General features: G+C 46.5%; 1 protein-coding gene across 1 annotated transcript in view; it reads left to right on the top strand.

The window, feature by feature from the left end:
- The first annotated feature begins 263 nt into the window (after positions 1–263).
- Positions 264–25083, top strand: part of IGSF11 (immunoglobulin superfamily member 11) — a 102730-nt gene continuing 77910 nt past the window's right edge. Inside the window, exon 1 of the mRNA XM_057404160.1 lies at positions 264–682. Coding sequence (XP_057260143.1) covers positions 355–682 — 328 coding nt within the window. The 5' untranslated portion in view covers positions 264–354. The remainder of the gene's footprint in view (positions 683–25083) is intronic.

Here is a 25083-nt window from a genome sequence, read left to right on the forward strand (position 1 = left end):
GTTTGAAGCCATCACCCTTTGTCCTGTCGCTACAGTCCCTGATGAAGAGTCTCTCTCCGGCATCCTTTTAGATCTCCTTCAGATACTGGAATAGCAGGGTTAAGGTGGCTCATACGCTGAGCCAGCAATGTTTACACTGTGTGTGCTGCAGCAATGCCTGGTCCCATGCATCCCAAATTTGCTGTGTGCTGCCGCTCTCTCTTTCCATGCAGCTATAGGCAGGCCCTGGAGGAGAAGATGCTCAGCAGAAGCTGGCCCGTGTAGCATCCCTGCGGATGCAGCGGTACCGGGTTGGCGGCGATGGACACATCCCAATCTGTGGGTGGCCCGCGCCACAGAGCAGGAGTGTAGCGGATGTGCCGCCGTGTACCGGGACGGGGGGTGACAGCCGCAGCCCGGCGGGTTGCTGGGGCAGCTCGGGGCCGCCAGGCTGCGCTCTCGGTCCGGCCGCCGCTCCTGCCGCCCTCCCCGGGCGGGCGACCGGGGCTCGGGGCACGGCGGAGCGGGCGGTCCCGGGACGGCGGCGGTGGCACCATCGGCACCAGCACCTGCGGCTGCGGGGAGAGGCAGGGCTCGGCCGCCCGCTCGGCGCCCCTCGCCCGGCCCGGCATGACGCGGCGGCGCCCCGGCGGCGGAGGGAGGTGGGTGCCGGTAGCCTTGGCCGCGCTCCTGGCCCTGCGAGGTGAGTGCCGCTCGGGAGGAGATGCGGCGCGGTACCCACGGACGGGGCATCGCCGTGGGGTCGGCGACGGGGATGGGGCGGGCGGCCGCCCGCCCGCCCCATCCCCGTTGCCGACCCCACGGCGATGCCCCGTCCGCTGGGCCGGTTGGGAGCGAACCAAGTTTTGGTTGCGGTCCCACCGGTGATGCTCGGAAATGCGGCGGTGGGTGAGTGCTTTTGCAGGCAGGCTTGGGGAAGGAGCGCTGCTCCGCTCGGTGCCTCCTTTTGCTGCTTCTTCCACTGCACCATCCTTCTTATACTAGTATCCTATTTATTCTTGCGGTGCTGTGAAAGTTGCTCTAAGCTGGGCTTCACGTTGCCTGGGCCTAGTCCCTGTGATAAGCTCACCTAGGTGGAAAAGTCTGGGTCTATCCTTCAGGCCCTGAGGCAGCCGGGGAACTTTGTGCAGGGATTCCTGGAGCCCTCCGTGTCCTCCTCTGGCTCATTCTCCTAGGATTTAACTGAAGTGACTGCCCCATAACATGAGGAGAGACCCAAACCACTCCATCCCTTCCCACCTCCAAAAGCCCTTCCGAAATAAGGTGTGATCTTGGTCCTCTGTGTGGAAAGAGAAACAAATGGCACGTGGCAGATGCTGTTAACATCGCATAGTGCATTGTTGGAGAGCACCAGGAGGTGCTGTGAGAGGGGCAACAGCAGGAATTACAAAGTGTAGAGTGTTCAGACTCATCTGTTGATCAGGTGGCAATGCCTTCATTCAAGTCATGCCAAACTTCAGAGCAGGCCTGCTCAGCCTGAGGTTTACAAGGTAGTTTTCTTAAGGTCTACTCACTTACGCAGAGGTCCACTAAGTGGTTTTGCTGAGCTCTGCTGCTGGGAAACTGGGAAATCTGCTGCAAGTGATCCCTCATGGAGCAGGAGGATGGTAAGAAATGACAGCCTCGCCCACTAGAATACCAGAGATGTCTCAGTGAAGCCTGGATGAAACTTCCTCGCAGTCTGCGTTTGGATGGAGATGCTGCTTGTGTAGATGTGCCTGGCTCTCACTCTCCTGTGTGGTGCAGCAGTTAGTTTCCCTCTCCCTGGGATCCACTGAGAAACAAGTTTTATTATGGACAAGGACTTTCACACGTGTCTCAGCCCCAAAAGCACTCTGAGTTCTGTCCTCGGAGCACATTTGGGAGTCTGATTCACATCCATTAACTGGAAAGGGCACCTGCTGATTTCAAAGAGATGAATTACAGAAACAAATAGTTTGTTAGCATTTAATGGAAAGAAATAATCCGAGCTGTTCCACGCTTCGTCTTCTTTGTTCACTTTTTATGTACTTTTCCTGGTTAGGAAAGCGAGTTCAATGACTTCTAGTTTCTTAAGGCCACAATTTGTCTGCAGATGTTGCAAAGGTGTAACTGTCTAGAAAGTTAGTGTGCCTACTGCAGTGAGAGGCGTGTACGTGATGAAGTGTTGGTGTGATACCTCTGCAAAAACATATAACAGTAATCGGCTTTCAGGTTAAAACTAAAGGGGCATTTAATTATCTCTTTAAGCAAAAAGATTGATTCAGTGTTTAATTTCTTGGGTTTGGTTGAGGGCACGTGGGGACAATGACAATGGAGAGAACTAGCACAGAAACACACTTTCCATGAAACGTTTAAGTGCAATAATGTAGTGCTTTTCCTTGCCCTTTAGGGCTTCAAAATTACCTGAATGAATCACTTGTGTCTCAAGTTTGGGGCTTTATTTTCCTTTTTGCCTTAGGAAAAGTCTTTAGAAGATGGTGGTAGATGAAAATAGCTGCAGTACACAGTTACTCCTGTGTTATGTGGTATGGCTGTCTCATTGGTGGTTCTTGAATTAGGAAATAAAACCTGGGTAAAGTATAAGGAATTCATGAAAGCTGAAATAAAACTGGGAGAGTTTTTTCTAAACACCACTTGCGGAAGACCAGTAAGTGTATTTCTGCTCTGGGTTGCCAAGTCTGGTTAGGAAGAGTGATTTTATTCCCTTCTGTGAGGCTTTAGATTGGTTCAGAGGATAGAGAAGGAAAAAGATGGGATCATATGCAAAGTGTCACATAAGTGAAAGGTGAAAGGTTGAAAAGTTAAAGGATCAGAAACTGTAAGAGTGTATAATCAGAAGAAATACTTGATGTGAAACAAATGAGAAGTGGCAGGGAAAAACTGCTCCTGGAGGTCGTTTCATCATTCTCACACTTCCTGCCTATGACAAAATACAGTCAGGCTTTGTAGTGAAATGTCAATCAAACATTATAGTCTCATTTCCTTACTTTGCTTTGCAATTTGTAGAATAGCAGTGATTCTCTTTAACTGTCTGCTTTCTCCAGGACTATAATACCCACACTGAATGCTTCTGGGGCAGGGGCAGCGTCTGTGTTTTCCCTCTAAAGCATTATGAAAGTAATAACTTTAGAGGAAATAACATTATTTTCAGGCTCCCTAGAGAAGTTTAAGGAAAGATAGGAGGGAATTCTGTTTAGAGCTCGGAAACCAAACCCGCGATTGCAAATCAATCTTGCTCTGTGGCCAGAAATAGCATGCTGCAAATTGTTAAATGTGTTAGAAATCACACATTGGGTACAGCTAAACTGCAGAACCGACTTTGACTGTATGGTGTTTGGATCCTGTGATGTAGTATCACAACAGGTGAGATGTTGGCGTGCTACAGTCGCTGCAGCAAGGTGAGGGTAGGAGCTGTGTATGCCTGGTGGTAGTGCATCAGTGCAACAGCAGGGCTGCAGATTACACACTACTTTCCTAGTCCTCACCTGAAGTCGCCCTCCTGCCAGTCAGGGGTTATCACAGCTGAAACTGAGCAGTTTTGGCCTCTCAGCACCCTTGTGCTAGCTCACATATCCTTCCCAGCCCTGCACCAGGTCCTCAGCCCTAGCAAAGGAGGATTCTGGCAATCCCTTGCTCTTCCATACTTACGCTTTCCTTTTTTTGTTTTCTTTCCTTGGAACAGATTGCTGTTTGTGTCAAGCTGTGTGGTTTTGTGATGTGTAGATAAATCATTTTGCTCACGACCTGACCTTGGTCCTCAGCAGTAGGCACAGATGCATTAACTACTTTTTGCGCCTCTGAAGTGGCCATCCTTTCCTTAGTTTGGGAACTGATTCTTTCTCTGTTTTTTTTCTGTATTGCTTAAACTCCAGTTTTCTTTTGTAAGATTCCCTTCTCTAAGGGATCTCAAAGTGCCTCGAGAGCAGCTATATTTAGCTGCTCAGTAGTAATATGGACATACAAAATATGGTGTAAACAACTTGTTAAACTTAAAAATCATTTTCCTACCTCCAGTGGGGAGATGTTTTTATTATACCAATAGTAGAGATGGAGCAAGTGAGGCTCAGAGAGGCTTTGTGACCTACTGAAGGTCAGCAAATGCTGGTAGTAGTCTTGAGTGTCTTGGTCCAAACTCTAACCACAGGACAATGCTTGAATTTATGCAGCAGGTTAAGCAATACTGTAATGGTACTCTTTAGGGATGTTCACTACTAAATTGCGGTGAGTCATCTATATTTAGCAGGATGCTACTATCATTGTGCTTTTTAAGTAAAGTGCTTTTAACACAGTTTATTTCAAGGAGAAGTGCATGCACTGAAAACATGTTCTTTGTAGTTTTCTCCTTGTGGAGCCTTAATGCTGTCTTTCCCCTTTGTAAATGTTCAGAGAGAAATTTAGCTCCTGGTTGTTTAACAGACAGTAGTGTAACAAAGACAGTTCCCTGGTTAATACTACGTTGTCATTTGCACGGATTAACTAACTGAGAGTCTCCAAACTTTCCTTTGTGGGGGCAGTCAGTTTGATTTCTAGCATGGGAAACTGAAGTGTACAGAGGTGAAAGGATTTGCTGTCAGGTGGGACATCTGCCCAGCCTCTCCTTTAGAGAAGTCACAGTTACAGGGCTCCTAGTCATATGCCACCCACTTCTCTCACTGAAATGCTTCATGTTTTATGCACCAGGGAGAAAGCACAATGTTATTAAGTATGCACAGTGAACTGTTGTGGTTTTGGGTTATTTTTTCCCCTTAAATGTTTACATCTCTTTGGTTTTGGAGGTCAGTTGTGTCCCTTATGGCTCCTGCTTTTCTTTTATTGCTTGAGCTGGGGTGAGGACATGCTCCGTTTCATCAGGGTTGAGGGCTTCATTCTGAATGGAAATAGAAGTTGGATGCTTTGGTTTTGAAAGGAAATTTTTTGAGAGAAATTCCATCTTAGGACAACCAATGTTGTGTTTCCTTATGGAACTGTATTATTGCAATACAAGAAAATACCCTAGACAAAAAGGTACTTCGGGGTGGTGTTGTTACCCCCACATGACAACTGAGTACCAGGCAGCTTGCTCGTTGCCCTCACCAGTGGGATGGGGAGGAGAGCTTGGAAAAAAGGGTAAAAGCTGTGGGTTGATATAAGAAAAGCTTAACAATTAAAGTACAATTTAGTACCAAGAATAATTAGAAAGCACAACAACAACAAAGATAAAACACCACTTCCCCCCACCCCAAACAACAGTGATGTGCAATACAATTGCTCAGCTCCCGCCGACCAATATCCAGCCTGTGCCTGAGCAGTCAACAGAGCCTTCCAACTACCTCCCCCCAGTTTCTATACTGGGCATGATGCTCTGTGGTATGGAATATCCTTTTGGCTAGGTTGGGTCAGCTGTCCTGGCCATGCTTCCTCACAGCTTCTGCTAGTGAGGAGATGCACAAGAGCGTGAGAGACTGAAAGTCCTTGATCAGAGTAAGTGCTACTTAGCAACAACTAAAACATCAGTGTGTTATCAGCACTGTTCTCAGACTAAGGCCAAAACACAGCACTGCACCAGCAATTGAGAAGAAAATTAACTCCGTCCCAGCTGAAACCAGGACAATGTGAGAAGCCAAAACTTTTCAACCCAAAGATGATTAAGTTGGATGCTTCTGTGTTTCTGACAATTTTCCCCTGTTTTTCTTTTGAAGCACAGTTATGATTTTACAAAACATCCCATGTTTGATAAAGTTTGGGTTATTGGAAGTATCTACAGTAAAATTCTCAGTGATTGCTATTTCTTATTTCTATGGGGCATTCAAAGACAGTGATAAAAAACGATTTGCAGCAACTTGTGATATCTGTGCACAGTCATTATTTTTGCCATCTTGACACATATATATGAACACCAGATACATGTGCGGCATTTCCTGTGTCCTTATTCATTCAGTAGAATGCTGTTTACACCAAATACAGCAGAATACAGTGCACCAACTATGACAAGTTTCTGTTTAATAAATACAACCTCTTTGTTAATCTTTGCTTCCCCTTCTGGAGCAGTTGCTGAAGAAATCGGAACAGGACTAGTAGATCGAGCTCAGCCTCCTATTACTGGTACGGGTGCAGAGCTCCTCCTGGCAGCAAGCGGTACTGGTGCATTTGTATATCTACATGATGTTAATTTCCAGTCTAATTTTGGCATTAGATTAATCAGATTGCTTACTTAAGGGTAAAAACTTGTGCTGTTTTTTTTTTCTCCCCATAAGTCAAACCAGCTATGAGAACATGAGCTAGGTTGGGTTTCACAAGCAACAGCTGGAGAAAGCCAATGGGAACTCCATTTTGTTACCTCTGGGCTTGGTTTTACTTGATGCTGAAGACAGGAATGTCATCTGTGGGGGAAAGGACACACTGTTTGCAATGTGTGGTGCATTCCTGCAGTGCCCTGTCTTAGCAGTGCTAGGCCAGGTCAGACCGCTGGCCTGGGGTGGCGTGGCCAATGCTGGATGAACATAAAATGAACTAAGTCATACGTATTGCTGCCACCAACACAGAGTGAATAAAATGTCCATCCCTTCTCCTTTCCTCAGGGAATCCCCCTCTGCTTGCAAAGCAACTGATGCAAAAATTCCCTTTCTGGGAAGACTTGTGGGGTTTCAGAGCCTTCTCTTTAGTCAATGGTGCGTGTATACAATCCCCCTGGGCACCTAGAACTCAGCCTCCCAGACAGCATGGGCAGTGGGTGAGCTCTCCCAGGCCCAGCTCTTCCCATGGCTGGCATGTTAACAGTGTCTGCCAGGAGCAAGTGGGTTGGTACAACCTCTCTGCATGTCCAGTGGGGAGATTACTTCCTAATCTTTGTTAATTAGAAGTTGGCTAATGCCTGGAAGTATGAGGGTGTAGTGGTGCTATGCTTCTTTCTTTTCCTTCATTCTACCTGCTTTATCGATGGATGTTCCCAGTATCTTTTTAAATGCACAGACCTCTGCTGAGCTCTTGACTTTACAAATACATGGACTAATCATTCCTTGATGTTAATTATAGGCTGTGTTTAGAATAAGCAGAAAAAGTGAAAACAGAAAAGGAAAGGGAAATTGTAATAGTGTCCTTATGTCTGCTCATATTTTGTGCTTTTCAGCTGTATTTAATAACCTTTTGTCTTAACCTGCAAACCAACAATAATGAAAAACCTCCACAAAATCCAACACCCCCCCAAAAAAAAATCAGCAAACCCCACAAACTAAACCAACCAAACAAAAACCCATAGAAACCGCTATTTCACATCATGCCCATTTGATAACTTCTTTCCACCTAGCTCCTCTCCAGATTAAATTCTCTCAGTTTTAGTTGTGCTTGACCAGTAAGTGCTGTTGGCTGGTGATGGATGAAACCTTTCTGTGCATTCCCTATCTTCAGGTGTGCTGCCCAGAAGTAACTGCAGCAATCCCTACCCTGTCAGTGTTCCCACTGGCATTTGACTGCTTCAAGCATCCTTTCCAGCCTCTGCCTTTAGACATCCTAACAGCTTGCTTGCTTTTTTGACCACTGTTGCACATTGAACAGATGTTTTCATTGAGCCGTTCACAGTGATACCAAGATCTTTTCCTCAAGTGATTACATCTGAATTAGAAGCCCCATGGTATATGAGTAGTTCAGATTATTCTCTCAAGTTCTTATTACTGTCCGTTTGGCAATGCTGAATTTCATCTGGCATTATGCTGCCCGCTTGCTGAGTTTTGTCAGATCCCTGGGAAGTCTCCCTCAATCTTCTTTTGTCTCAGCCAGCCCAAATCACTTTTCCAGCCCCCTGTCTCTCTTCCTGATATTAAGGAATAGATTAAACCACCCCAGAGCTGGTATGAAACCTGGAGATAATCCCTTGTAATTGGGGCCAGAGTGAGGGCAGGGGGAGAGGGCCTCCCATGCCTCTGAGCCTGGGCACTGAGCCGAATCCAAGTGGCATATACCCCATTTTGGGGAGAGTAATAGGGAAAAGGGGAACCTCACTCCAGGCAATCAGGGATGAGGCTGGCACTGAACTGTCATCCTACTCAGAATGGTTTAGCAGATAGACTTGGAAGTGACTGAAAATGAATCACTTAATCCTGCCCTTCCCAAAATTTGAGTGGATTGAAAGGCCACAAATTCCTCTGAGCAGAGCCCAAGCTGGTTTGTCTCCTGTTGGGTACTTTTAGGGGCTTAAAGAGTTTGACTTAACCAATCCCTACTGCAACTCCGAGGTTAGCTTGTGCACTCTCTCAGGGAAAGCATTACTAACTTGAAGAACCCTCTGACTTGGCAAAAGCCTGCACGTCTTTGCTGGCAGCACAGCCACTTAAGAAATGCCATTCCCCTACTGTTCAGCACTTCTGGACGTGTCCTTTGAATACATTGAAATGATTGTTTGTTTTTTTGACTTCTGCAATTTGGCCTTCAGTTTTGTTCTCGGCCCTCTTAGCTACCATCTTATGAAACAAATGCTCACATTGAATGACTTCTTGCTCCTTTTGTTTGACCATACAATGTGCTTTCTTGCTTCTCGGGGTTTTTTTTGTTCAGGGGCACCGAGTACCTTTTCAGTGACAATGCCAAGACCGCTTCAACACCACCACCATGTAGAGTATAACAACTGTAATCCCCTTGCTTTTGGGGTTAAGTTGTTCCAGCCAATTTTTGCTTATAATTGTCTTTTATAACGTTTAAGAGGCGTGATGCAAAGTTCAGGTGCTATTTTTCTCACAGCGATGATAGATTTGATTATGTGCGATGCCCATTACTTTGTAACTGGGATTGCTTCTTGCACCAGTTGTGGTGTTTTAGCTTCTGAGTGCCCTGGGACTCACTGTTCCAAGTTTTACCTATGTGCTTTAAGACGCTGCAGAACTGTAACCTGCTGTGACACTTAGCTAATTCCTGCCCGTGTTGCTGATGTCACTGTTTTTTGCTGTTTGTTTTGACTTTGTTGTTCCTTTGCTCTCATCGCATGCTGCGTAGTAGATGTTCCCTTTCCTGTTGGGAAATCCAGGAGGCTGTTGGGAAATCCAGGTTGCTGTAGTGAGATTTGGTTTTTAGTTGACCTTTCTCTCTCTTCAGCCTTGACTATCTACATGGGATCTGCGCATTACTCATCTTGCAGTTTGATGTCTCTGCCTCTTTGCCTGCATCGGATTTGGTCTGTGGTGAATTCTGCAGCTGTGGGCCCATGGATGGCAAGACATGTTGGATGCTTTAACCATTAACATAGCTATTTCACCCCTTTCCTGCACTGTATAAAGCAGCTGCTGCATCCTGTAGGGAATAGCTTGCTGCAGGCTTCAGCTTCAAACCTGAAGTGTTCCTTGGAGCCTTTTCCTCCAGCTTCACACCTCTGGCTCTAACCTGTGTTCTCATCAGCTATGCATCGGCTACAGTCTGAGCTGTTTGGTTTTGAAGTGATATCTCGGAAAACAGCCATGCTTCTCAGTTAGAAGGTCCCTGGGTGCTCCTGCAGGGAATGTTCTGCATGCCTGTGCATTGCTTGCTCTGCTGCCTGAGATGGGGGGGCCTGAATTTCCCTCTGACCCTTGGGGAATGAGAGAGGGGTGGGTGGCAGACCCTGTTGTTTCAGTGAAGCCCTGTGAGAGAAGGTACCAGAGTGCTTCTGTAGGGTGCTGCTGGGTTTGTGTGCACTCTGGGGCTACTTCCCTAGCTGAGCACGTTTGAACTTTGCTGTCTGATGGGGTTTGATGTTGAAACGTCTGTTTTAGTTGCGGAGCTGCTAAGCTGCAAGCCTGCTGTGTATTTGGAGCTAGTGGCTCAGGGAGGTTGACAGGACCTTGGCTACTTGGCAGAGGAACAGAATAGCCTCAGTCTGCCTGCAGAATGGCCATGTCCTTGGTTTGTCAAGGGCAGCCTTTCCTTTTGCCCTGAAACAGCTGGTGTGCCCTGGGCCTCTATTATGAGGCTCATCCGCAATCAGCGCCTCTGCACTGAAAATGCCTCGGACACAGAGCACAGGCTTGTGTTTCTCAGCTGCATGGCGTTGCAGCAAGGCTGCGTTTTGCTTGTTCTTCAGGGAATGCTCCATGTAGCTTTTTCTTTGCATAGTCTCATCTGTTCTTGCTGCTCTTGTTCCTATTCCCAGTGGCTGCTTTTTTGTTTCTGTAAGACTGCATTTTGGCTGCCACATTGACAGCAGTTTTCTATTTATCCACAGAATAGCTCTAGCACAGACAGGCTTCCCCCAGCCCACCCTGATCCCCATCCTCCAGCCCTTTTTCACTACCCCTTACCTCCTTCAACCTCCCTGGTTGCTCCAGCCCGGAGCCAGAGGTCTGAAGTGGAAGGGATCGCTTCAGGTGAAGGGATGAGGGGGAGCTGCAGCATCCTACAGCCACCGGCTTGTGTTGCATCCTAATTGCAAATAGCCCTTCCGGCGTCAGCAGTTTGTGGGAATAATTGACAGGAGGTGCCGGCGAGGTGCTGAGTCAGAGCGAGGTGTGCTTGCCAAGTCACTGCAGCAGAAGGAGCCCGCTCGCCTCGTGTGGAGAGAAGCCAATGGACGGTGGGTTTCCTAGCTGCCTTTTGGGCCTCTTTCTTACCTCTTTCTGAAGCTGCAGTTCAGCGCAGCAATGCTATGCATGGAAGAGAAAAACAGGGAGGATGTGGAGGGAGCTCTCTCTTTTTACTTCTTCTTTTGGTTTGGCTGTAAGCACTGAGGGTTAGAGGATGTGGGCTCCATTCCCACCTGCTGCCACTGTCTCTGTGCTGCCATTTCCATGCTCTGAGTGAGTAGAAGGGGTAGAAAACACATAAAAGGAATTGTCAGGGGTAAGTGAGTGCCCCTAGTGACAGATGGGTGAGGAAAAGGAGCTAGTGACAGCCTCAGCCAAGCAACGGAGGGATAGCTGAGAAAGCCAAAAAAGCTGCAGAATAAAATGACTCAAGAGGTGTTTTGGCTTGTCCTTCCTGCGGGTTGCTTCTGCTGCAGTGTCCTACCGTTTGTTTAGGAGTTTGAAATTACTTGTTTGACATACAGGAAGATGAGTGCTTGTCCTATATAGATCTAGCACCTTATGGACCTCCAGGTCAGGCTCGTGACAGCTTTGCCATTTACTCCTGACCTTCTTGAGTGTGGCTGGCATCAATGCTTATGCCAGAGCTGAATCTGTCCCAGAGACCTGGATCCTTTCCTTGCTCCAGGGTGACTTTGGATGTCTTTTTCTCCCCCTCTTGTAGCACAGAATACAGTTCTCCTGCCTCAGAGACAGTCGGTAATTGTTTGCACAGTGATCTAAATATATGTGTCTGTGTGATGGCTTTGTAGGAAGGGTATATTATTTTTGCTTTGAATAACCACTCTGTAGAAGATGAAGGGCATGAAGAAAGATGCTCACATATTTCTCAGAAACCTTTTGTATCTATGCACCACCCACCTGTGTTTCTAATGCTCTGTATAATCTTCCTCTCCACTGACTTAGGTAAAAGCTGTGTTACCTACAGCATCATGCAGCTGATGGGGAAAACTGAGGCCCAGAGATGCAGGATTCTTATGGCCAGCATGGGGTTGGAGCCTGCATCTCCTGACTACCAGCCTGTGCCTTCTCCATGGGAGTTGAGGCAGTTTAGCCTGCTTGAATACCTTTCCTTCCAGAGTCTTCACGACAGTGGTTTCTGGATGGATACTGACTTTGAGTCTTTAAAGAAAATCTGCAGTGATTAAATTCAATGTGGTTCTTCTCTCATCCTTGCCTTGGCCACCTCCACAATAAAAGTTGGTGGCCCTGGGGAGGGAGCTGTGTGTAGGATGCCTGTCCTCCTTGCCTCCGGCTTGCTGCTTGTTCTGTTGCTGCTGCTGGGTGCAGTCTGCAGAGCTGATGGCAATCATAGAAACACGGAATGGTTTAGGTTGGAAAGGACCTTAAGGTCATCCGGTTCCACCCCCCTGCCATGGGCAGGGACATCTCACACTAGAGCAGGTTGCTCCAAACACTGCCAGGGATGGAGCATTCACAACTTCCTTTGGCAACCTGTTCCAGTGTCTCACCATTCTCACAGTAAAGAACTTTTTTCTTAGATCTAACCTGAACATCCCCTGTTTCAGCTTGAAAAAGTCAATCTTTGACCATCTGTGGCTTGAGGATGTTTTGGAGGAAGCCTTACTCCGCTGCGTTCTGCTGTGAGATCAGCTGGGGATAGCTTGGTGCTTAGGCTTGGCTTGAGAGGCTGTTGTGGTTTAAGCTTTGTTGTAAATCAGCCATGCAGCCCTCACTCCCTCCTCCCCCACCCCTTTCCTCCCTCTGCTCCTGGTAGGGATGGGGAGGAGAATTGAAAGAATGTAACTCCCATGGGTTGAGATAAGAGCAGTCCAGTAACTAAGGTATAACACAAGTCACTGCTGCTACCACTAATAATAATAATGATGAAGGTTATAACAGGGGAAGAGAATGCAACTGCTCACCACCCGCCAACCAATACCCAGCCCGACCCCAGCAGTGATCTAGCCCTTCCAGGTAACTGCCCCCAGTTCTACACCCTAGGCATGACATGCTGTGCTATGGAATACCCCTTTGGCTAGTTTGGGTCAGGTGTCCTGTCTCTGCTTCCTCCTGGCTTCCCCTCCTCCCTGGCAAAGCATGGGACTCACAAAGTCCTTGGTCAGACTAAACATTTGAGCGGTAACTAAAAACATCGGTGCTATCAGTGCTGTTCCCAGGCCGAAAGTCAAAAATGCAGCACTGCACCAGCTACTAAGAAGGAGAAAAATGACTGCTACTGCTGAACCCAGGACAGAGGTGCAGGACAGTCTGCTGCATGACTGGTCTGCTTTCAGTTTGTGTTTCTGTGTGAGCCTTGCCATGGATGGTCTGCATGGGCACTGCTTCATTGCCCAAAGGAATGTTAGTCTCCATCTGTCCGAATGCACCCCTTCCTCCTCATCCATTCTCTAATGATGCTGTGTCTTCACTCTGCAAAAGGAAAAAAATAGTGTTGTCTGTTATGACTGGAGCTCGATAAGGTACTTATGGGAATTGAACACTCAATTCCCTTGGGTTCCTTTAAACAGCCTAGATGAGGTGGATTTATGTTGTAAATAAGCAAGGGGAGGAAGCAGTCCTGTCAGCAGTGCCATGGGTATTCTCCCAGTGTTTGATACAGCAAATGCTGCAATAAAGCTTATTTGGCTTTCAAGGTCTGTGGGTCAGGAGCTAGGACCAGAGTCTTTAAGAGGTCTGTGATGCCAGCTTGCCTCCTGTGGTCCTATGTGAGGGTCTTCTAAAGCACTGATAAGTGCAGTGGAAACACTAGTGTGTAATAACACTTTATGTATAAAGACTGTGCTGTGGCTTGATAAATAGACCTGATGTCCACTGCGCCAAGGACTAAGCCTGCTACGAGTCAGTCAGGATGATGAAGCTCTGCAAAACCAACTTTTCCTTTCACTTCCAAAGAGTTAAGATGTATATGGATGATGAGGTGTAGCCTTTAATCACAACCTTTGCACCAGCAGAGACAGCATTCGCTCTGGAGACAATTGAGAGCTTAGTTTGACAACTGCAGGAACCTGTTTTTCCACTCTATTCCTCCATAACCAAATAACCAGTTTGCATCAGTTTTCCACAGAGAAATTCAGTTGTAATTATCATAGCTTTAACTAAAAGAATACAAATATGGTGTAAAAAGATATAAAATGACTGAGAGACCAAACGAGTGTTGGAGTACAGCTGTCGCTTAGAAGTCAACAGAATGAAAAAGCTGCCTTCCTCCTTGGCTATGAGAGAGAACCCTTCCTGGGATTTTGTTTTCATGGTTAAAAGGAATTATATACTCTATTTTAAGTTTCTTTCTGGGATTTTTTCCTTGGGCCATATAGCCAGGGGACAGTAAGCAGCTTATTTTGTAGCTGCAAGAGGGGAAAAGCAGCTCATGTGGGGATGCTGCTGACCCTCATCATCCACTGCCATGCCCTGCCTGTGATTCACACCTAGCTCCCCCTTACTCCTTGTTTGCCTGATGCACGCCTCCTGTATCTCTCACCTTTGTGAAAGTGTTGACTATGTGGCTTGATGGACACATGAAGATGCCTGCCCATCAATATGAATTTATGTGAAATGGACCCAAATTGTGGAGATCTGATGAAATTACCCAACTGTTTTGGCTAATTTCCATTTGTTTTGGTTTTGCTCAGGGAACAGCTTGGATTCTTCTCTCAGATTTTAAGAGTTATTCAGCCTTGGAGCTCAAAATCAAATCACAGTCTAAAGTCAGACCAGGTCTCCTTAGCTCAGCGCTTAGAACAAAAATGTATTACACTCCAAGTCCATTAAAGACAAACGGCTGTCTTAATGCAGTAATAGAACTGGACAGTCAAAATAAAGCTGCACTGGGAAATGCATAAGTTAATGATGCCTTGTTATGTATCCTCTATCTTTTATGGCATGAATTTTATAGTCTAAGTGGTAGTAAGATTAAAGGGAGGTGAATAATTTATAGCAAATAATTTATTTAATGAATTCCTCTTCCATTTCTATTTGCAAATAGCTTGTGAACATCCTGTGGTTTCTTTGCCTTTTCCTTATTTGAAATTACTTACTGAATAGCTTCTACAAATAATGTGTGACAGGGTTGTTCTTTGTTTCCTTTGGTGGGGAAGCAGTATTTCAGCTCCAGCTTTGGTTGTTCAGTACTGATACAGAGCAAAAGTTCGCACCATCGTATTTCACTCTCTTGACAGATTAAAGTAATAGCTAGAAATATGCTGTTTCTGAAAGGTACCAAGATTCAGCTATTAGTTTTTAGTCCTTCAGATTATTTATATGGAGAGGCAAGTTAAAATTTCTCTTTTGCCAGCATGTGCTATAATTGCTTGAGATGTGTTACTTCCTTGCACATTCACGTCACTAAGAATACTTGCAGAAACAAGCAGAAGGATGTAAGGACCACAGTCAGCAGCGAGCTGTGCATATGCTTGACTTCAGGCATCTTCTTGAGTAGATGCAGAAGTGGTAGAGTGGCAAATGATGAACTTGAGCATATGCTGAAGTGGTTTGCTGAATTAGGGCCCAAAATATAGAACAAAACAAATCTATCTTCCATGAAAGTGAACATATGAAAGACTTTTGTTTCCTCATCTGCAGTTATGGGGTAGTACATCTTTCAGATGGGGTGGAGGAGGCAGTGTTGTATATATTGCACTCACTTGCAGTATTTCTGATTCCATCAAATACAAGACACTTCATCTGAAATTTCCCATGTGTTTTTTTTCTCCTTAAAATCTGAGGGAAACATCATGAATGGAAAAAACTCCCAGCCATTAATTTTACTGTTTTATTTCTAGTTTCATCTTTCCTGATTTCTCAGATTTCAGAATATTTTCCATGTGCTTTTATTGGTTTATCTCTCTAAGAAAAAAGCTAATTCATTAATACTAAATAATGCTTGACCATAGAGACGTTCACAGAAAGGAGTGCTTTCTCTGGGTCTAAGGAACAGGCATGAGTTATTTTAGCACCTTAAAGGGCATGGAAATCAATGGGGCAGCTCTTTGTGGTTGGGAAGGTGAGGGGACGTTTATCAGGCAGCAGAGTGCTGGAGCTGGACTGGCAGTGTGTGCTGCAGGGAGGACTGGGGAGTCCCTGGACTGATGTACTCCTATTTATCATCAGCGCTGCTCATGTCCTCTTCTGTGATTCCAACTCCAGGACTGGAAAAGCTGGAATTCATGAATTTTGCACTGGTAGTTTCCTCTCTTATTTATAAGGCTTTTAGAACATTAATCACATAAAATTTATCCAGGCTTATGCTAATCCCCAACACTTTTAATAACACCGGTGATGAACACTGTGAAATTAAAAAGCAATCACCTATACCAAATGAAATAAACAGCAAATGGGCCTAATGGTTGTGCCATGTGTCCTTACACACTACAAGGATGCCTTTGGTAGCAAAATATGAAGGGCTGCATTAGGTTTACAGGGACAGTGATGCTCTATCTTGCAAGGGCTGTGGGCACTTGGATCTGTGACAGGAACAGCATCAAGAAGCTGCTTGAGGCAATTGCATCCTTGTTATTTTGGGACCAGAGCCTGGTCAGCTCAGGAAGGTGGGAGATCAAAGGGCCACTTCTGAATTTAGCTTGGGCTCACTTTCATGGATGAAAATGGCAGAACAGGTTAGTTTGAAGAGAAGCATGGCTATGTCTCCATCCAGTGGCTAGTGCCACTGGGGAGGAATTAGCCTCCCACAGAAACTCAGCTTTATATGGGGGCAAATATCCCAAAACTGAGGAAGTGGCAGAGGGGAGGCTGCCTTCCTGAGACTGACTTTGACAGAGGTGTAAGATGTGTCTTCTCCTGTCTTCTGCCTTTGTGTCACTCTCTTCAGTGTTATAAACACAGATTTGTTATAGTAGGAATAGCAATATAATAATTATAATAATAATTAACTGTTTTACACTCCCTTGGGAAAGATCCTGGTTGTGCCAACTGGTTCTGCAATGACTCCTATGGGACAGTGCGCAGTTTGAGACCTAAATGACCATGGCCATATATCAGGCTCTCTCTGTGTGCCTGTCGCAGTCAGCCAGGACAAGTCGAAACAGGCAAAAGGAAAGAAAATAGACAAATTTCTGCATCCACAGCAGCTGGAGTGAGCGTCAAACAGATGGGCTCTTCCACCCTGATTATCCCAACCTCCTAAATATAGAAATGTGGGCTTTTTTTTTTCCCTTCTCCTCTATTTTTTGTATATAAATTTAAATTACCCGAGGGGGTGGTGTTAGCTCATGCTAGGGCAGTGCTAACGAGTGCAAATAGAAGTCATCTGCTGACAGAGTCAGATCACAGCTTCTGCTCATGACTGTTCCCCTCATCCTGCCCACACATGCTTTATCCCATTGGAAGTTTGGGGACTGACTGGGATTGAAGCTGTCCTCTCAGTGGGGCAGGGGAATATGTATGTGTGCACGCATGAGCAGGCTTTTATTTCAAACCCTATCCATGGTTATGCAGATACAGAGTAAAGAAGCACTGAGAAAAAGGGTAAGAACTGCATGTCCTTGCCTCCTCCTGCAGATGGTTTGGTAAATAGATGGGGCATCTGTATTTAAAGTAAATGCAGGAGTTTGCAGCTATTTTGGCTCTCATTGCGCAAGCACAGAGAGGTAGAAAGGTGTGGGGCCTGCTTTTATCATGTCCTCACTTGTGTTCTTATGCAGTGTGCAGAGAGATCAAAGGGATAACTGCTGGTACTGGGCTGGCTGTGCCCAAACACCCTTGTCCTTTTTGTCCTCCAGTGGTTGACACCAATCAAGCAGCAGCAAAGCAGTGCTTTGTGTGATTTTTGGGGACTCCTTTTGCTGTAATGAGGACTTGGGTTAGTGGAAATGTATTTCCTCACAGGAAAAAAAAATCCACAGGTTCACCTTCCAGATTGCTTTTTCCTCTGCTTTTTCTTGTCCTGGGACTACACTTACAGCTTTTCTCAGGCTTTTATTCTCTGACCAGCCATGGGAGCAGGAGGCAGGAGGAGATGCTGCCTGAAGAATGTGGTAGAGGAGCATGAAGTGAGCATGAGGCAATGTGTCTTGCCCCTGCCCTGTTACTTGCACCGTGGGTCTTGCTCTCCCCTCCTCTAGAAGGGAATGACAGGCAAGGGCTTGTTTCTGAGGGTGCTGGTAAGGAGAAACTTTATGTTGGTGCTGTGTTAATACTACCAAAGATGTATAACAAGGGTAAAGGTTTGCAGCAAAACTGCCCCGACTTGGGGCCCAGCCAGGCAGAACTACAGTGTTTTTCTCATGTCATTACATACAAGGGTGTGTGGGGCTCTGTGGCTGCATCTACACTACCGTCAGTGTAGATATCCATATACACTATGCGTAAGACTTCAGAGGCACTGTGAAGAGATTGTTTATCTTATGGGCTGCTCTCCATGTAAGTGTAGCACGTGGTTTATTGAAGGTCCCAGGGCTTGTGTGCTCATGCTCTCCTGCAGAAATCCAAACAGATGCAACCTTAATCCCAGACACCAGAGTGCCATACATACCATTGGCTTCTATAGACGCTGAGTCTTCCTTGGAGGTCTCCTGCATGCAGGAGGGGTTGACAACGGTTGGAGGAGGCTGTTTGGCAAGTTCCCACAGTGGAAGAAGGTGTGGAACAGGCTCAGCCAGCAGCTGGCAGGGTGACAGAGCTGTAGGAAATCCTTCCTTGGGGCAGCCGGATAAAGCTGGTGGTTTCCTGAGGGATGCTGCACAGCGAATTGTTGCTCATGGTCTTTTCAGAGAGTGCTCTTCTTGTTACACCCAGGTCATGCAGAGTAGCATTGTCTGGATCATGAAGCACCCAGGTGCTATAGATACTGACTAGATAAGCAAAAGATTATCTGGAAACCTGGAAACGGTGTGTGTTTGGCATCGTGGGGGTTCTTCAACTAAAAGTAAGCCTTGCTGGCAGCAAGCTCATGTTTGTACTGTGTTCCCTAGAGCCTAGGTCAGGAGAGGGCTTTACAGCCTGCGTGCAGCGCCAGACCTGAGCTGGCTTCCATGTGTTTGCTTAGGACTCAGGATAAGCTCTCCCATATACTGCATATAAAGGATCACAGCAAAGAGACACCTAATTGGCTTTGCAGGAGAGGCTTTGGCACGGTCTATTCACGCTGATTCACGAGCGGCTGTATCAAACCTGGCTGGCACGGCACAGAGTCACTCAAGCATCTCTGTGCTGTGCACTGGAGACTTCCTGACCAGCAGCAGCTCAGGGATGCAGGCATATACCCATGCTGGCTCCATGTGCTGCCTGCTTGGCAGAGATGCCTCACTCAGGCTTTGAGCCACTCCGTGCTTGATTTGCCTCTTGCAGCAGCTTCTCATTCATGCTGCGTAGAGCCAGGGCTACTCGGCCAGCAGGACCTATGGTAACTCTGATGGGAAGCACCCCTATTCTGCACCAACAGCATGGTGAATCTGCAGCATGGAGATGATAATGGTATCTTTAGGACGTAGGGAGGCTGGTTGTGCTGCTTGTGTTAATAACTGGTATTTTCAGTGATACTTTTCACCTTTTCTTGCCTTGGTTTCACTCTTGGTGAATGGGGTTAACATTCCTCCTGATAACAATTGCTGCCCCCTGAGTAACTGTGGTGCGTATTGCTGTTATCCTGTCTTTGCTTAGAGACACTTAACTCTCTTGCTGGGTTTTAAAAGGATGAGCTGAAGCATTCCTGGATTCTAGCTCAAACTGATTTTGTATGGAAAATTTTAGCCACCTCTGTCCTATTTCTGACAATAAGATTAGGGGGAAAATGGGTTCCTATTGTTTGAAGAGGAAACTGCTTTCCTTTGAATTCTTTTCACAGTGCTGTGCAGCCAGACCTTGAAACACAGCAGGAAGATGGTCTGTGTGATATGAGTGTGCTTTCTGCCACCTTTGAGAAAATCTACCTGAATTTGGCTAGGGAAAAAGCCCTAAGATCAAATCTGGTCATTCATTTGCTCAACAGGGGCACCACAAAAGTTAGCAAGGAAAAAGGCCCTGACTCTTCACCCACTGTGAATGATGGGACCGTGCTTTATGCTCCCCTGCAGCATGCAGACCGTGCTGAGCAGGTACCAGGACAAACCCAGACCTCTCTTACATGAGCTGAGCTAGGGCTGGCCTCTGGCAGTAGGAGGAGGATGTGGGTCTGTGCCTTCTTACCTGCTCAGGGGACCTCCTTTGTCATACTTGGAGGTGATGGAGGAGCCCTGCAGCACCCCATCCCAGAGGAACTGTAGGATGCTATACCACTGAGCGCCCTGAAAACCTCCACAGGGACTCAGTAAGTCAATCTGCTGGCTGGGCCTTGAAGGTATACCACAAATAAAAGCTGCAGTCACACATTCAGTGCAAAGTCAGTAAAACAGAAGGCTAAATATATGCTCAGTTTCTGTCTATCCTGGAGGTTGAAGGAAACAGGAACAAACCAAAGTATGTGATATTTATTAGTTTGATTTAGTACTTAGCTATATTTCAGCAGTGCCATTGGTGCTGTTGCTTTTCTAGCAGAGCCTGGCTGAATATCTGAGCTGTGTTGATACCTGAGTGGTTTGATAGTTTGCTTATAAACTACCTTCGTGAAGGCTGCGCTCTCACAATAGGTGTTAAAAAGCAGATGAATTAATGTAATGAAGAAGTAATTTATAATAATTGTTATATTAGTAACAGTAAAGAGTAATGAATTTAAAACCTGGGATGTTTAAATCTCTGCCAAGTAGACTGCCCCTTTCATCCTTTCCTTTCTCCTCTCACTTCTCTGCTGAGAACTCACTGGTATGGTTGTCATTCACTACCTGTTTTGAGGTTTGCTGCTGTCCATTTTAACAAGAGAAGAGTTGTGGTGCAAGGATTATCCAGCCAAACATGTTGTGGGACTTCTGCAGTACAAGTATTTCATCATCATTGCTCACAGTATGGGTAGAGTCGGTTTCTTCAGGAAGAAAATGGGAAGGAAAAGGAGAGAGATGACTAGCATAAAGTAAATGGCTTCAGCTGATGATTGCAAATGTAGATGTGAAAGGAACAGGTACTGGATTTCTCCATGTACTGGGCAGCATGTGCTTGTTACTCAGGTGGAGGAATTGTACCTGGGGTCTCTGGCAGCAAGGGTTGCCAAAAGTGGTGGGAGAGCTCGCATATGCCACGTTACTGAGCTTCTAGTCTCTCCCCCAGTGCTGCAGCATCTGAGGAAGAGGAGCCACTGCATGAAGCAGGGATGCTGCTTCCCCTGGCAGCGACCAAAAGATGCTCCTTGGGCATTACTGCTCTTCCCTGCTTTTGTTCTTATTCAGAAGAGTGGAAGTCGGGAACAAAACGGTCTCTTGGCTGGATGTCATGTGTGTTTTGTGGAGTCTGTCCCAGCCTTTTGCAAAGGCGGGCAGTGGGACTACTGCCAGTTCAATTAGGCCAAATACACCATACTTGGGTGCCTAAAGGTGAACGCTTACATTTGTATTAAGGCACATCAGAAACAGTCACCTCCTCTTTAAAGTGGTGAGCTGCTTGAGAGGCTCAAGTTTAGTCCCAGAGCAAGTGCTGAAGAAGTCTGGTCCTGCTGAAGACTAGATCTAGAGCCTTGGGGGTCCCTTCTTTTGTGACCTCAAAAAGAGGACAGGGTTGGTCAGATTCATATTGAAATGTTCCACTACCTGAAATCAGGCCCCTGACCTACTCTAATGTAGCAGGCTTTTGCTCAGAAGTAAGATAGATGGAGGTATTTTTAGGGCTTGGGCGCAGAGCAATTTGTATAGCAGGGATTGAAGTGAGAGGGAAAGCTGATCAAACGCAGTGCTGGTAACAGTTGGTGGTGTGGCATTCTCCCTCCCTCCCCACTTCTCCATCATGGAGAAAAGGTGCCAAGGGCAATGAAACATATGCTGAGATCACCAAGCGTTATCACCTCCAATAAGTTGAGTGGGGTTTGTAAATACCCCTTATTGTGTGGGGTTTGGTGGCTTTCCTTATCTGCTTGCTCCTAATTCTTCATGCAGACAGGTTCAGTTGGGTAAGTACCTGGGAGATGGCTGTTCATGGCATGGGCATTCCTGGGAGCAAGCAAGGAAACTTTCTATTCAGCTTTTCTAATCTCTTGTTCTCAGACTGTGTCAAGACCCAGCACCCTGTGATCCAGGTTACCAGTCACACAAAGAGATAGTGCAAGCTGACCCTCTCTCAAATGGAAAGTTTTGGGTTTCTTTTTTTCCTTAAATCATTCACCAAGTGGTTGTCAATCGAGAGTAAATAATTTTCAAGCCAATTGTAAGTTGAGAGTAATTTTTTAAACCATGTGTTGTGCAGAAATCACAGATAGTAAGAGGGCTCAAATGGGTGCTAGGCATTACCTGGAGGCTAACTGAACTGCATTCTCCTACCAAAATCAATGGCAACAATAGAACTCTCCTTCCTTGCCCTCTGGTCTGCAGGTGTGAGTCGCTATTGCAAGTATGAGAGAGACTGGTGCTGGGAGAAACCAACAGATAGTGGCTCTTAATTCCTTAGGGTGATGCACACATCGTGAGAGGCTTCATGACTCTGCAGAACACATTAATCTTTCCCAATGTGGAAATGTAGCTTTTCAATCAAGCAATCTCCCTTCCACCTTGGGCCTTGAAAAGATGTATTTCTGTTGTGTCTGTCCATGGCACTTTATGCTTTGTTTTGTTTTCAGAAAGGCTTTCTTACCTTTCTCAAACAAAGGAGCTTGGAGACTGCCAGGTGTTTCTGGGCAAATGGAGCCTTCCCTGTGTTTCTCTATAGCTTTAATTCCAAGATGTTCCTGTTGTCTATTAGATACTTAAGAAACAAAACAAATGGGAGCAATTAGTTTCTAAAGTGAAGGGTGAAGGTGGGCAGGACACATGTTTCATTTGTTCTTTTGATTCTTGCTTTCTGCTCTTCATCATGAATATCTTTCCTGTGAATGATTTGTCAGGGCTTCCTGGCAAGCCCAGTTAAAGACCAGAGTTCAGTGTATCATTTCTCCTTTCCCGTGGCCTGTGATCATGTCCTGTAGTAATTAAACTTTGGATGAAGTCCCAGCGAACTACTCTGAAACTGCCTCTCTGTTATCCTGTTACCAACACTGAAGGCAAAAAGACCAACCCCACCTTTTTGCTTTTTGGTTTTGCTCCAGCCTAAGAAATGCAACCTAAAGGCCAGTTTTAGGCTTTTGTCTTTTCCCAGTGCCCTGCCCAGAGAAACTGTGCATGGGAAAAGGGGTGGCATCAAAGAAATGTTTCCATGTGTGATCATCCCTGATCCAGGATGGAGACTCGGGATAAGGAGAGGGATCTGGACCTCAGTTGCTGGGCTCTGCAGGGCAGCCAGTCTGGCAAGCTGTTGTTGGGGTGGTTCAGCCTAGAGAAGGCTTAAGGGTGGTGTAATAGCAGCCTTCGAATACCTAAAGGGGCCTACAAGAAATATGGAGAGGGACTTTTAACAAGGGCATGTAGGGACAGGACAAGGGGGAATGGCTTTAAATGGACAGAGAGGAGATTGAGATTAGATATAGGCAGGAATTCTTCCCTGTGAGGGTGCTGAGGCACTGGCTCACAAGCTGTGGCTCCCCCATCCCTTGCAGTATTCAAGGCCAGGTTGGACAGGGTTTGGAGTAACCTGCTCTAATGGAAGGTGTCCCTGCTTGTGGCAGGGGTTGGAACTGGATGAGCTTTAAGGTCCCTTCAACCCAAACCATTCTATGATTCTACCAAGAATTAATTTAGACTGATAGCACCACAGGGTAGCACAAGCACAGCTGTGAAATTGAAGCCACAGGTCGGCTTGTAAAATTTCCTGTGATTGAAGTCATAATGTCTCCTCTTAATTAATTTAATTCAGGTTTAATTTATTGAGGGTTTGCCTTGATTTATTCCACTGCTGAATTGCTTGCTCAGACGGCTTGTGTGAAGAGCCACTGCATTTTCTTGCAGCCTGGAAAGGAATGTTATCATGTAATGATCCACCACAAGTTACTGATGATACTCATCCCATCCTCTTGCCTTGTTCCACCCCTCCACCAGCGGGAAGAAAAGTGAGAAGGAAGGGTTGGATTGCTGTTTGAAGAAGAGAAATTTCCTAAGACTTGATAACAGTTTTTGCAGGGGGTTATCAGCAAATCTCTGCCACAAGTGCCTGGACATGTGGCCTTACTCTTTGAGGCTGTTATTTCTCCATGTGTAATGTGGGTCACTTGTGTTTGAGCTTTTAGGATCGCCGTCCCTGGAAGTGTTCACATCCAGCACCTTCCTTGCCCTCACCAGGGAGGCTGGATTCCCTTTGTTCCCCCAGAGGAGTTTTGGTTCTTTACTCTTCCAGCATCTGCTTGTGCAACGTATGTGCTGGAGAATGCATCCTCTTCCTCCATCCGCTTCCCCCCCCCATCCTTTCCCCCATCGACCTTGTTTTATGGGAGGAGCCTGCAGTCCTCCTCTTGGCTGGGTACATGGCCCTGATTTCCATTTCAATAGAAGGCTTTCTGCTGAGGCTTCCCCACCGCCCAGGCCGCTGAACAAGGAGCCCGCTGTTTGCAGAGGGGATGTTCAGCCAGCCCTGACGTCCCGCTGTCCTCAATGCGGCTTTTCAGCCCCCCTGCTGAAGCCCGGGGCGCCGGGCTGGTGGGGGACAGGCTCCTGGCCCTGGGCAACATGCCACTCACTCCCAGCACCCCCAGCATGCCCCCACTTAGGACTTTCTGGTCTATCAGAGGCTTGTTTGACTCGCAGATGGTTTTCGTGCAGTGCCGAGGCAATAAGAAAGGGAGGGATAAGTCACACTGGAATGGCAGCAGGGAATGGGGGATGAGATGGAATCCTTTGCCAAAGGCTTGAATGATGCACGGCGGAGAGCACACCTCGTGCCCAGGGCTGCTGTCTGGTGAGTTCATGCTGATGCCTCAGGTCAAAGGCAAACTATGCCTCACCCCTGATGTTTCTCTAAAAAACATATCCTGTCAGGCAGGTAGCTTTCTGCATTGGCATTTGTTCCAGACATGAGGCTGCACCTCCCCATCTCCAGGGTTGTGTGGGAAAGACAGGGTAGAGGCTGGCCTAGGGTGTTGGAGCTTGGGCAAACCAAACCTTCTGGCCCCATCCCAGCATGCTGAGCAGGTCATAGAATCATAGAATATTTAGGGCTGGGAAGGACCTCAAGATCATCCAATTCCAACCCCCCTGCCTTGGGCAAGGACACCTCCCACCAAACCGTGTTACCCAAAACTGTCCAACCTGGCCTTGAACGCTGCCAGGGATGGAGCATTCACAATTTCCTTGGGCAACCCATTCCAGTGCCTCACCATCCTCACAGTAAAGAATTTCTGCCTTATATCTAACCTGAACTTCCCTTGTTTAAGTTTGAACCCATTACCCCTTGTCTTATCACTGCAGTCCCTAATGAAGAGTCCAATCTCTAATGAGGAGTCCTAAGGCAGGACTAAAGGTTGCTAGGCAGGACCCTTCCTGTTGGGTTTGAAGCATCAGTCTCATTAATTACCACAGCCAGATGCAGATGAGGGCTGACAACACCCTCTGCTAATGTGTTTTGAGTTTGCCCTCCAGATGCTGCTGCTGCTGCAGGTGTCACGATGGACTGGTCTCTGCCATGGGAAAGCTCCTTTCGAGTCTGG

This window comes from Pezoporus wallicus, unplaced genomic scaffold (genome assembly GCF_028554395.1).
Source record: "Pezoporus wallicus isolate ANWC-B61680 ecotype Strahan unplaced genomic scaffold, APGP_CSIRO_Pwel_v1 contig_6598, whole genome shotgun sequence".
Taxonomy (NCBI): domain Eukaryota; kingdom Metazoa; phylum Chordata; class Aves; order Psittaciformes; family Psittacidae; genus Pezoporus; species Pezoporus wallicus.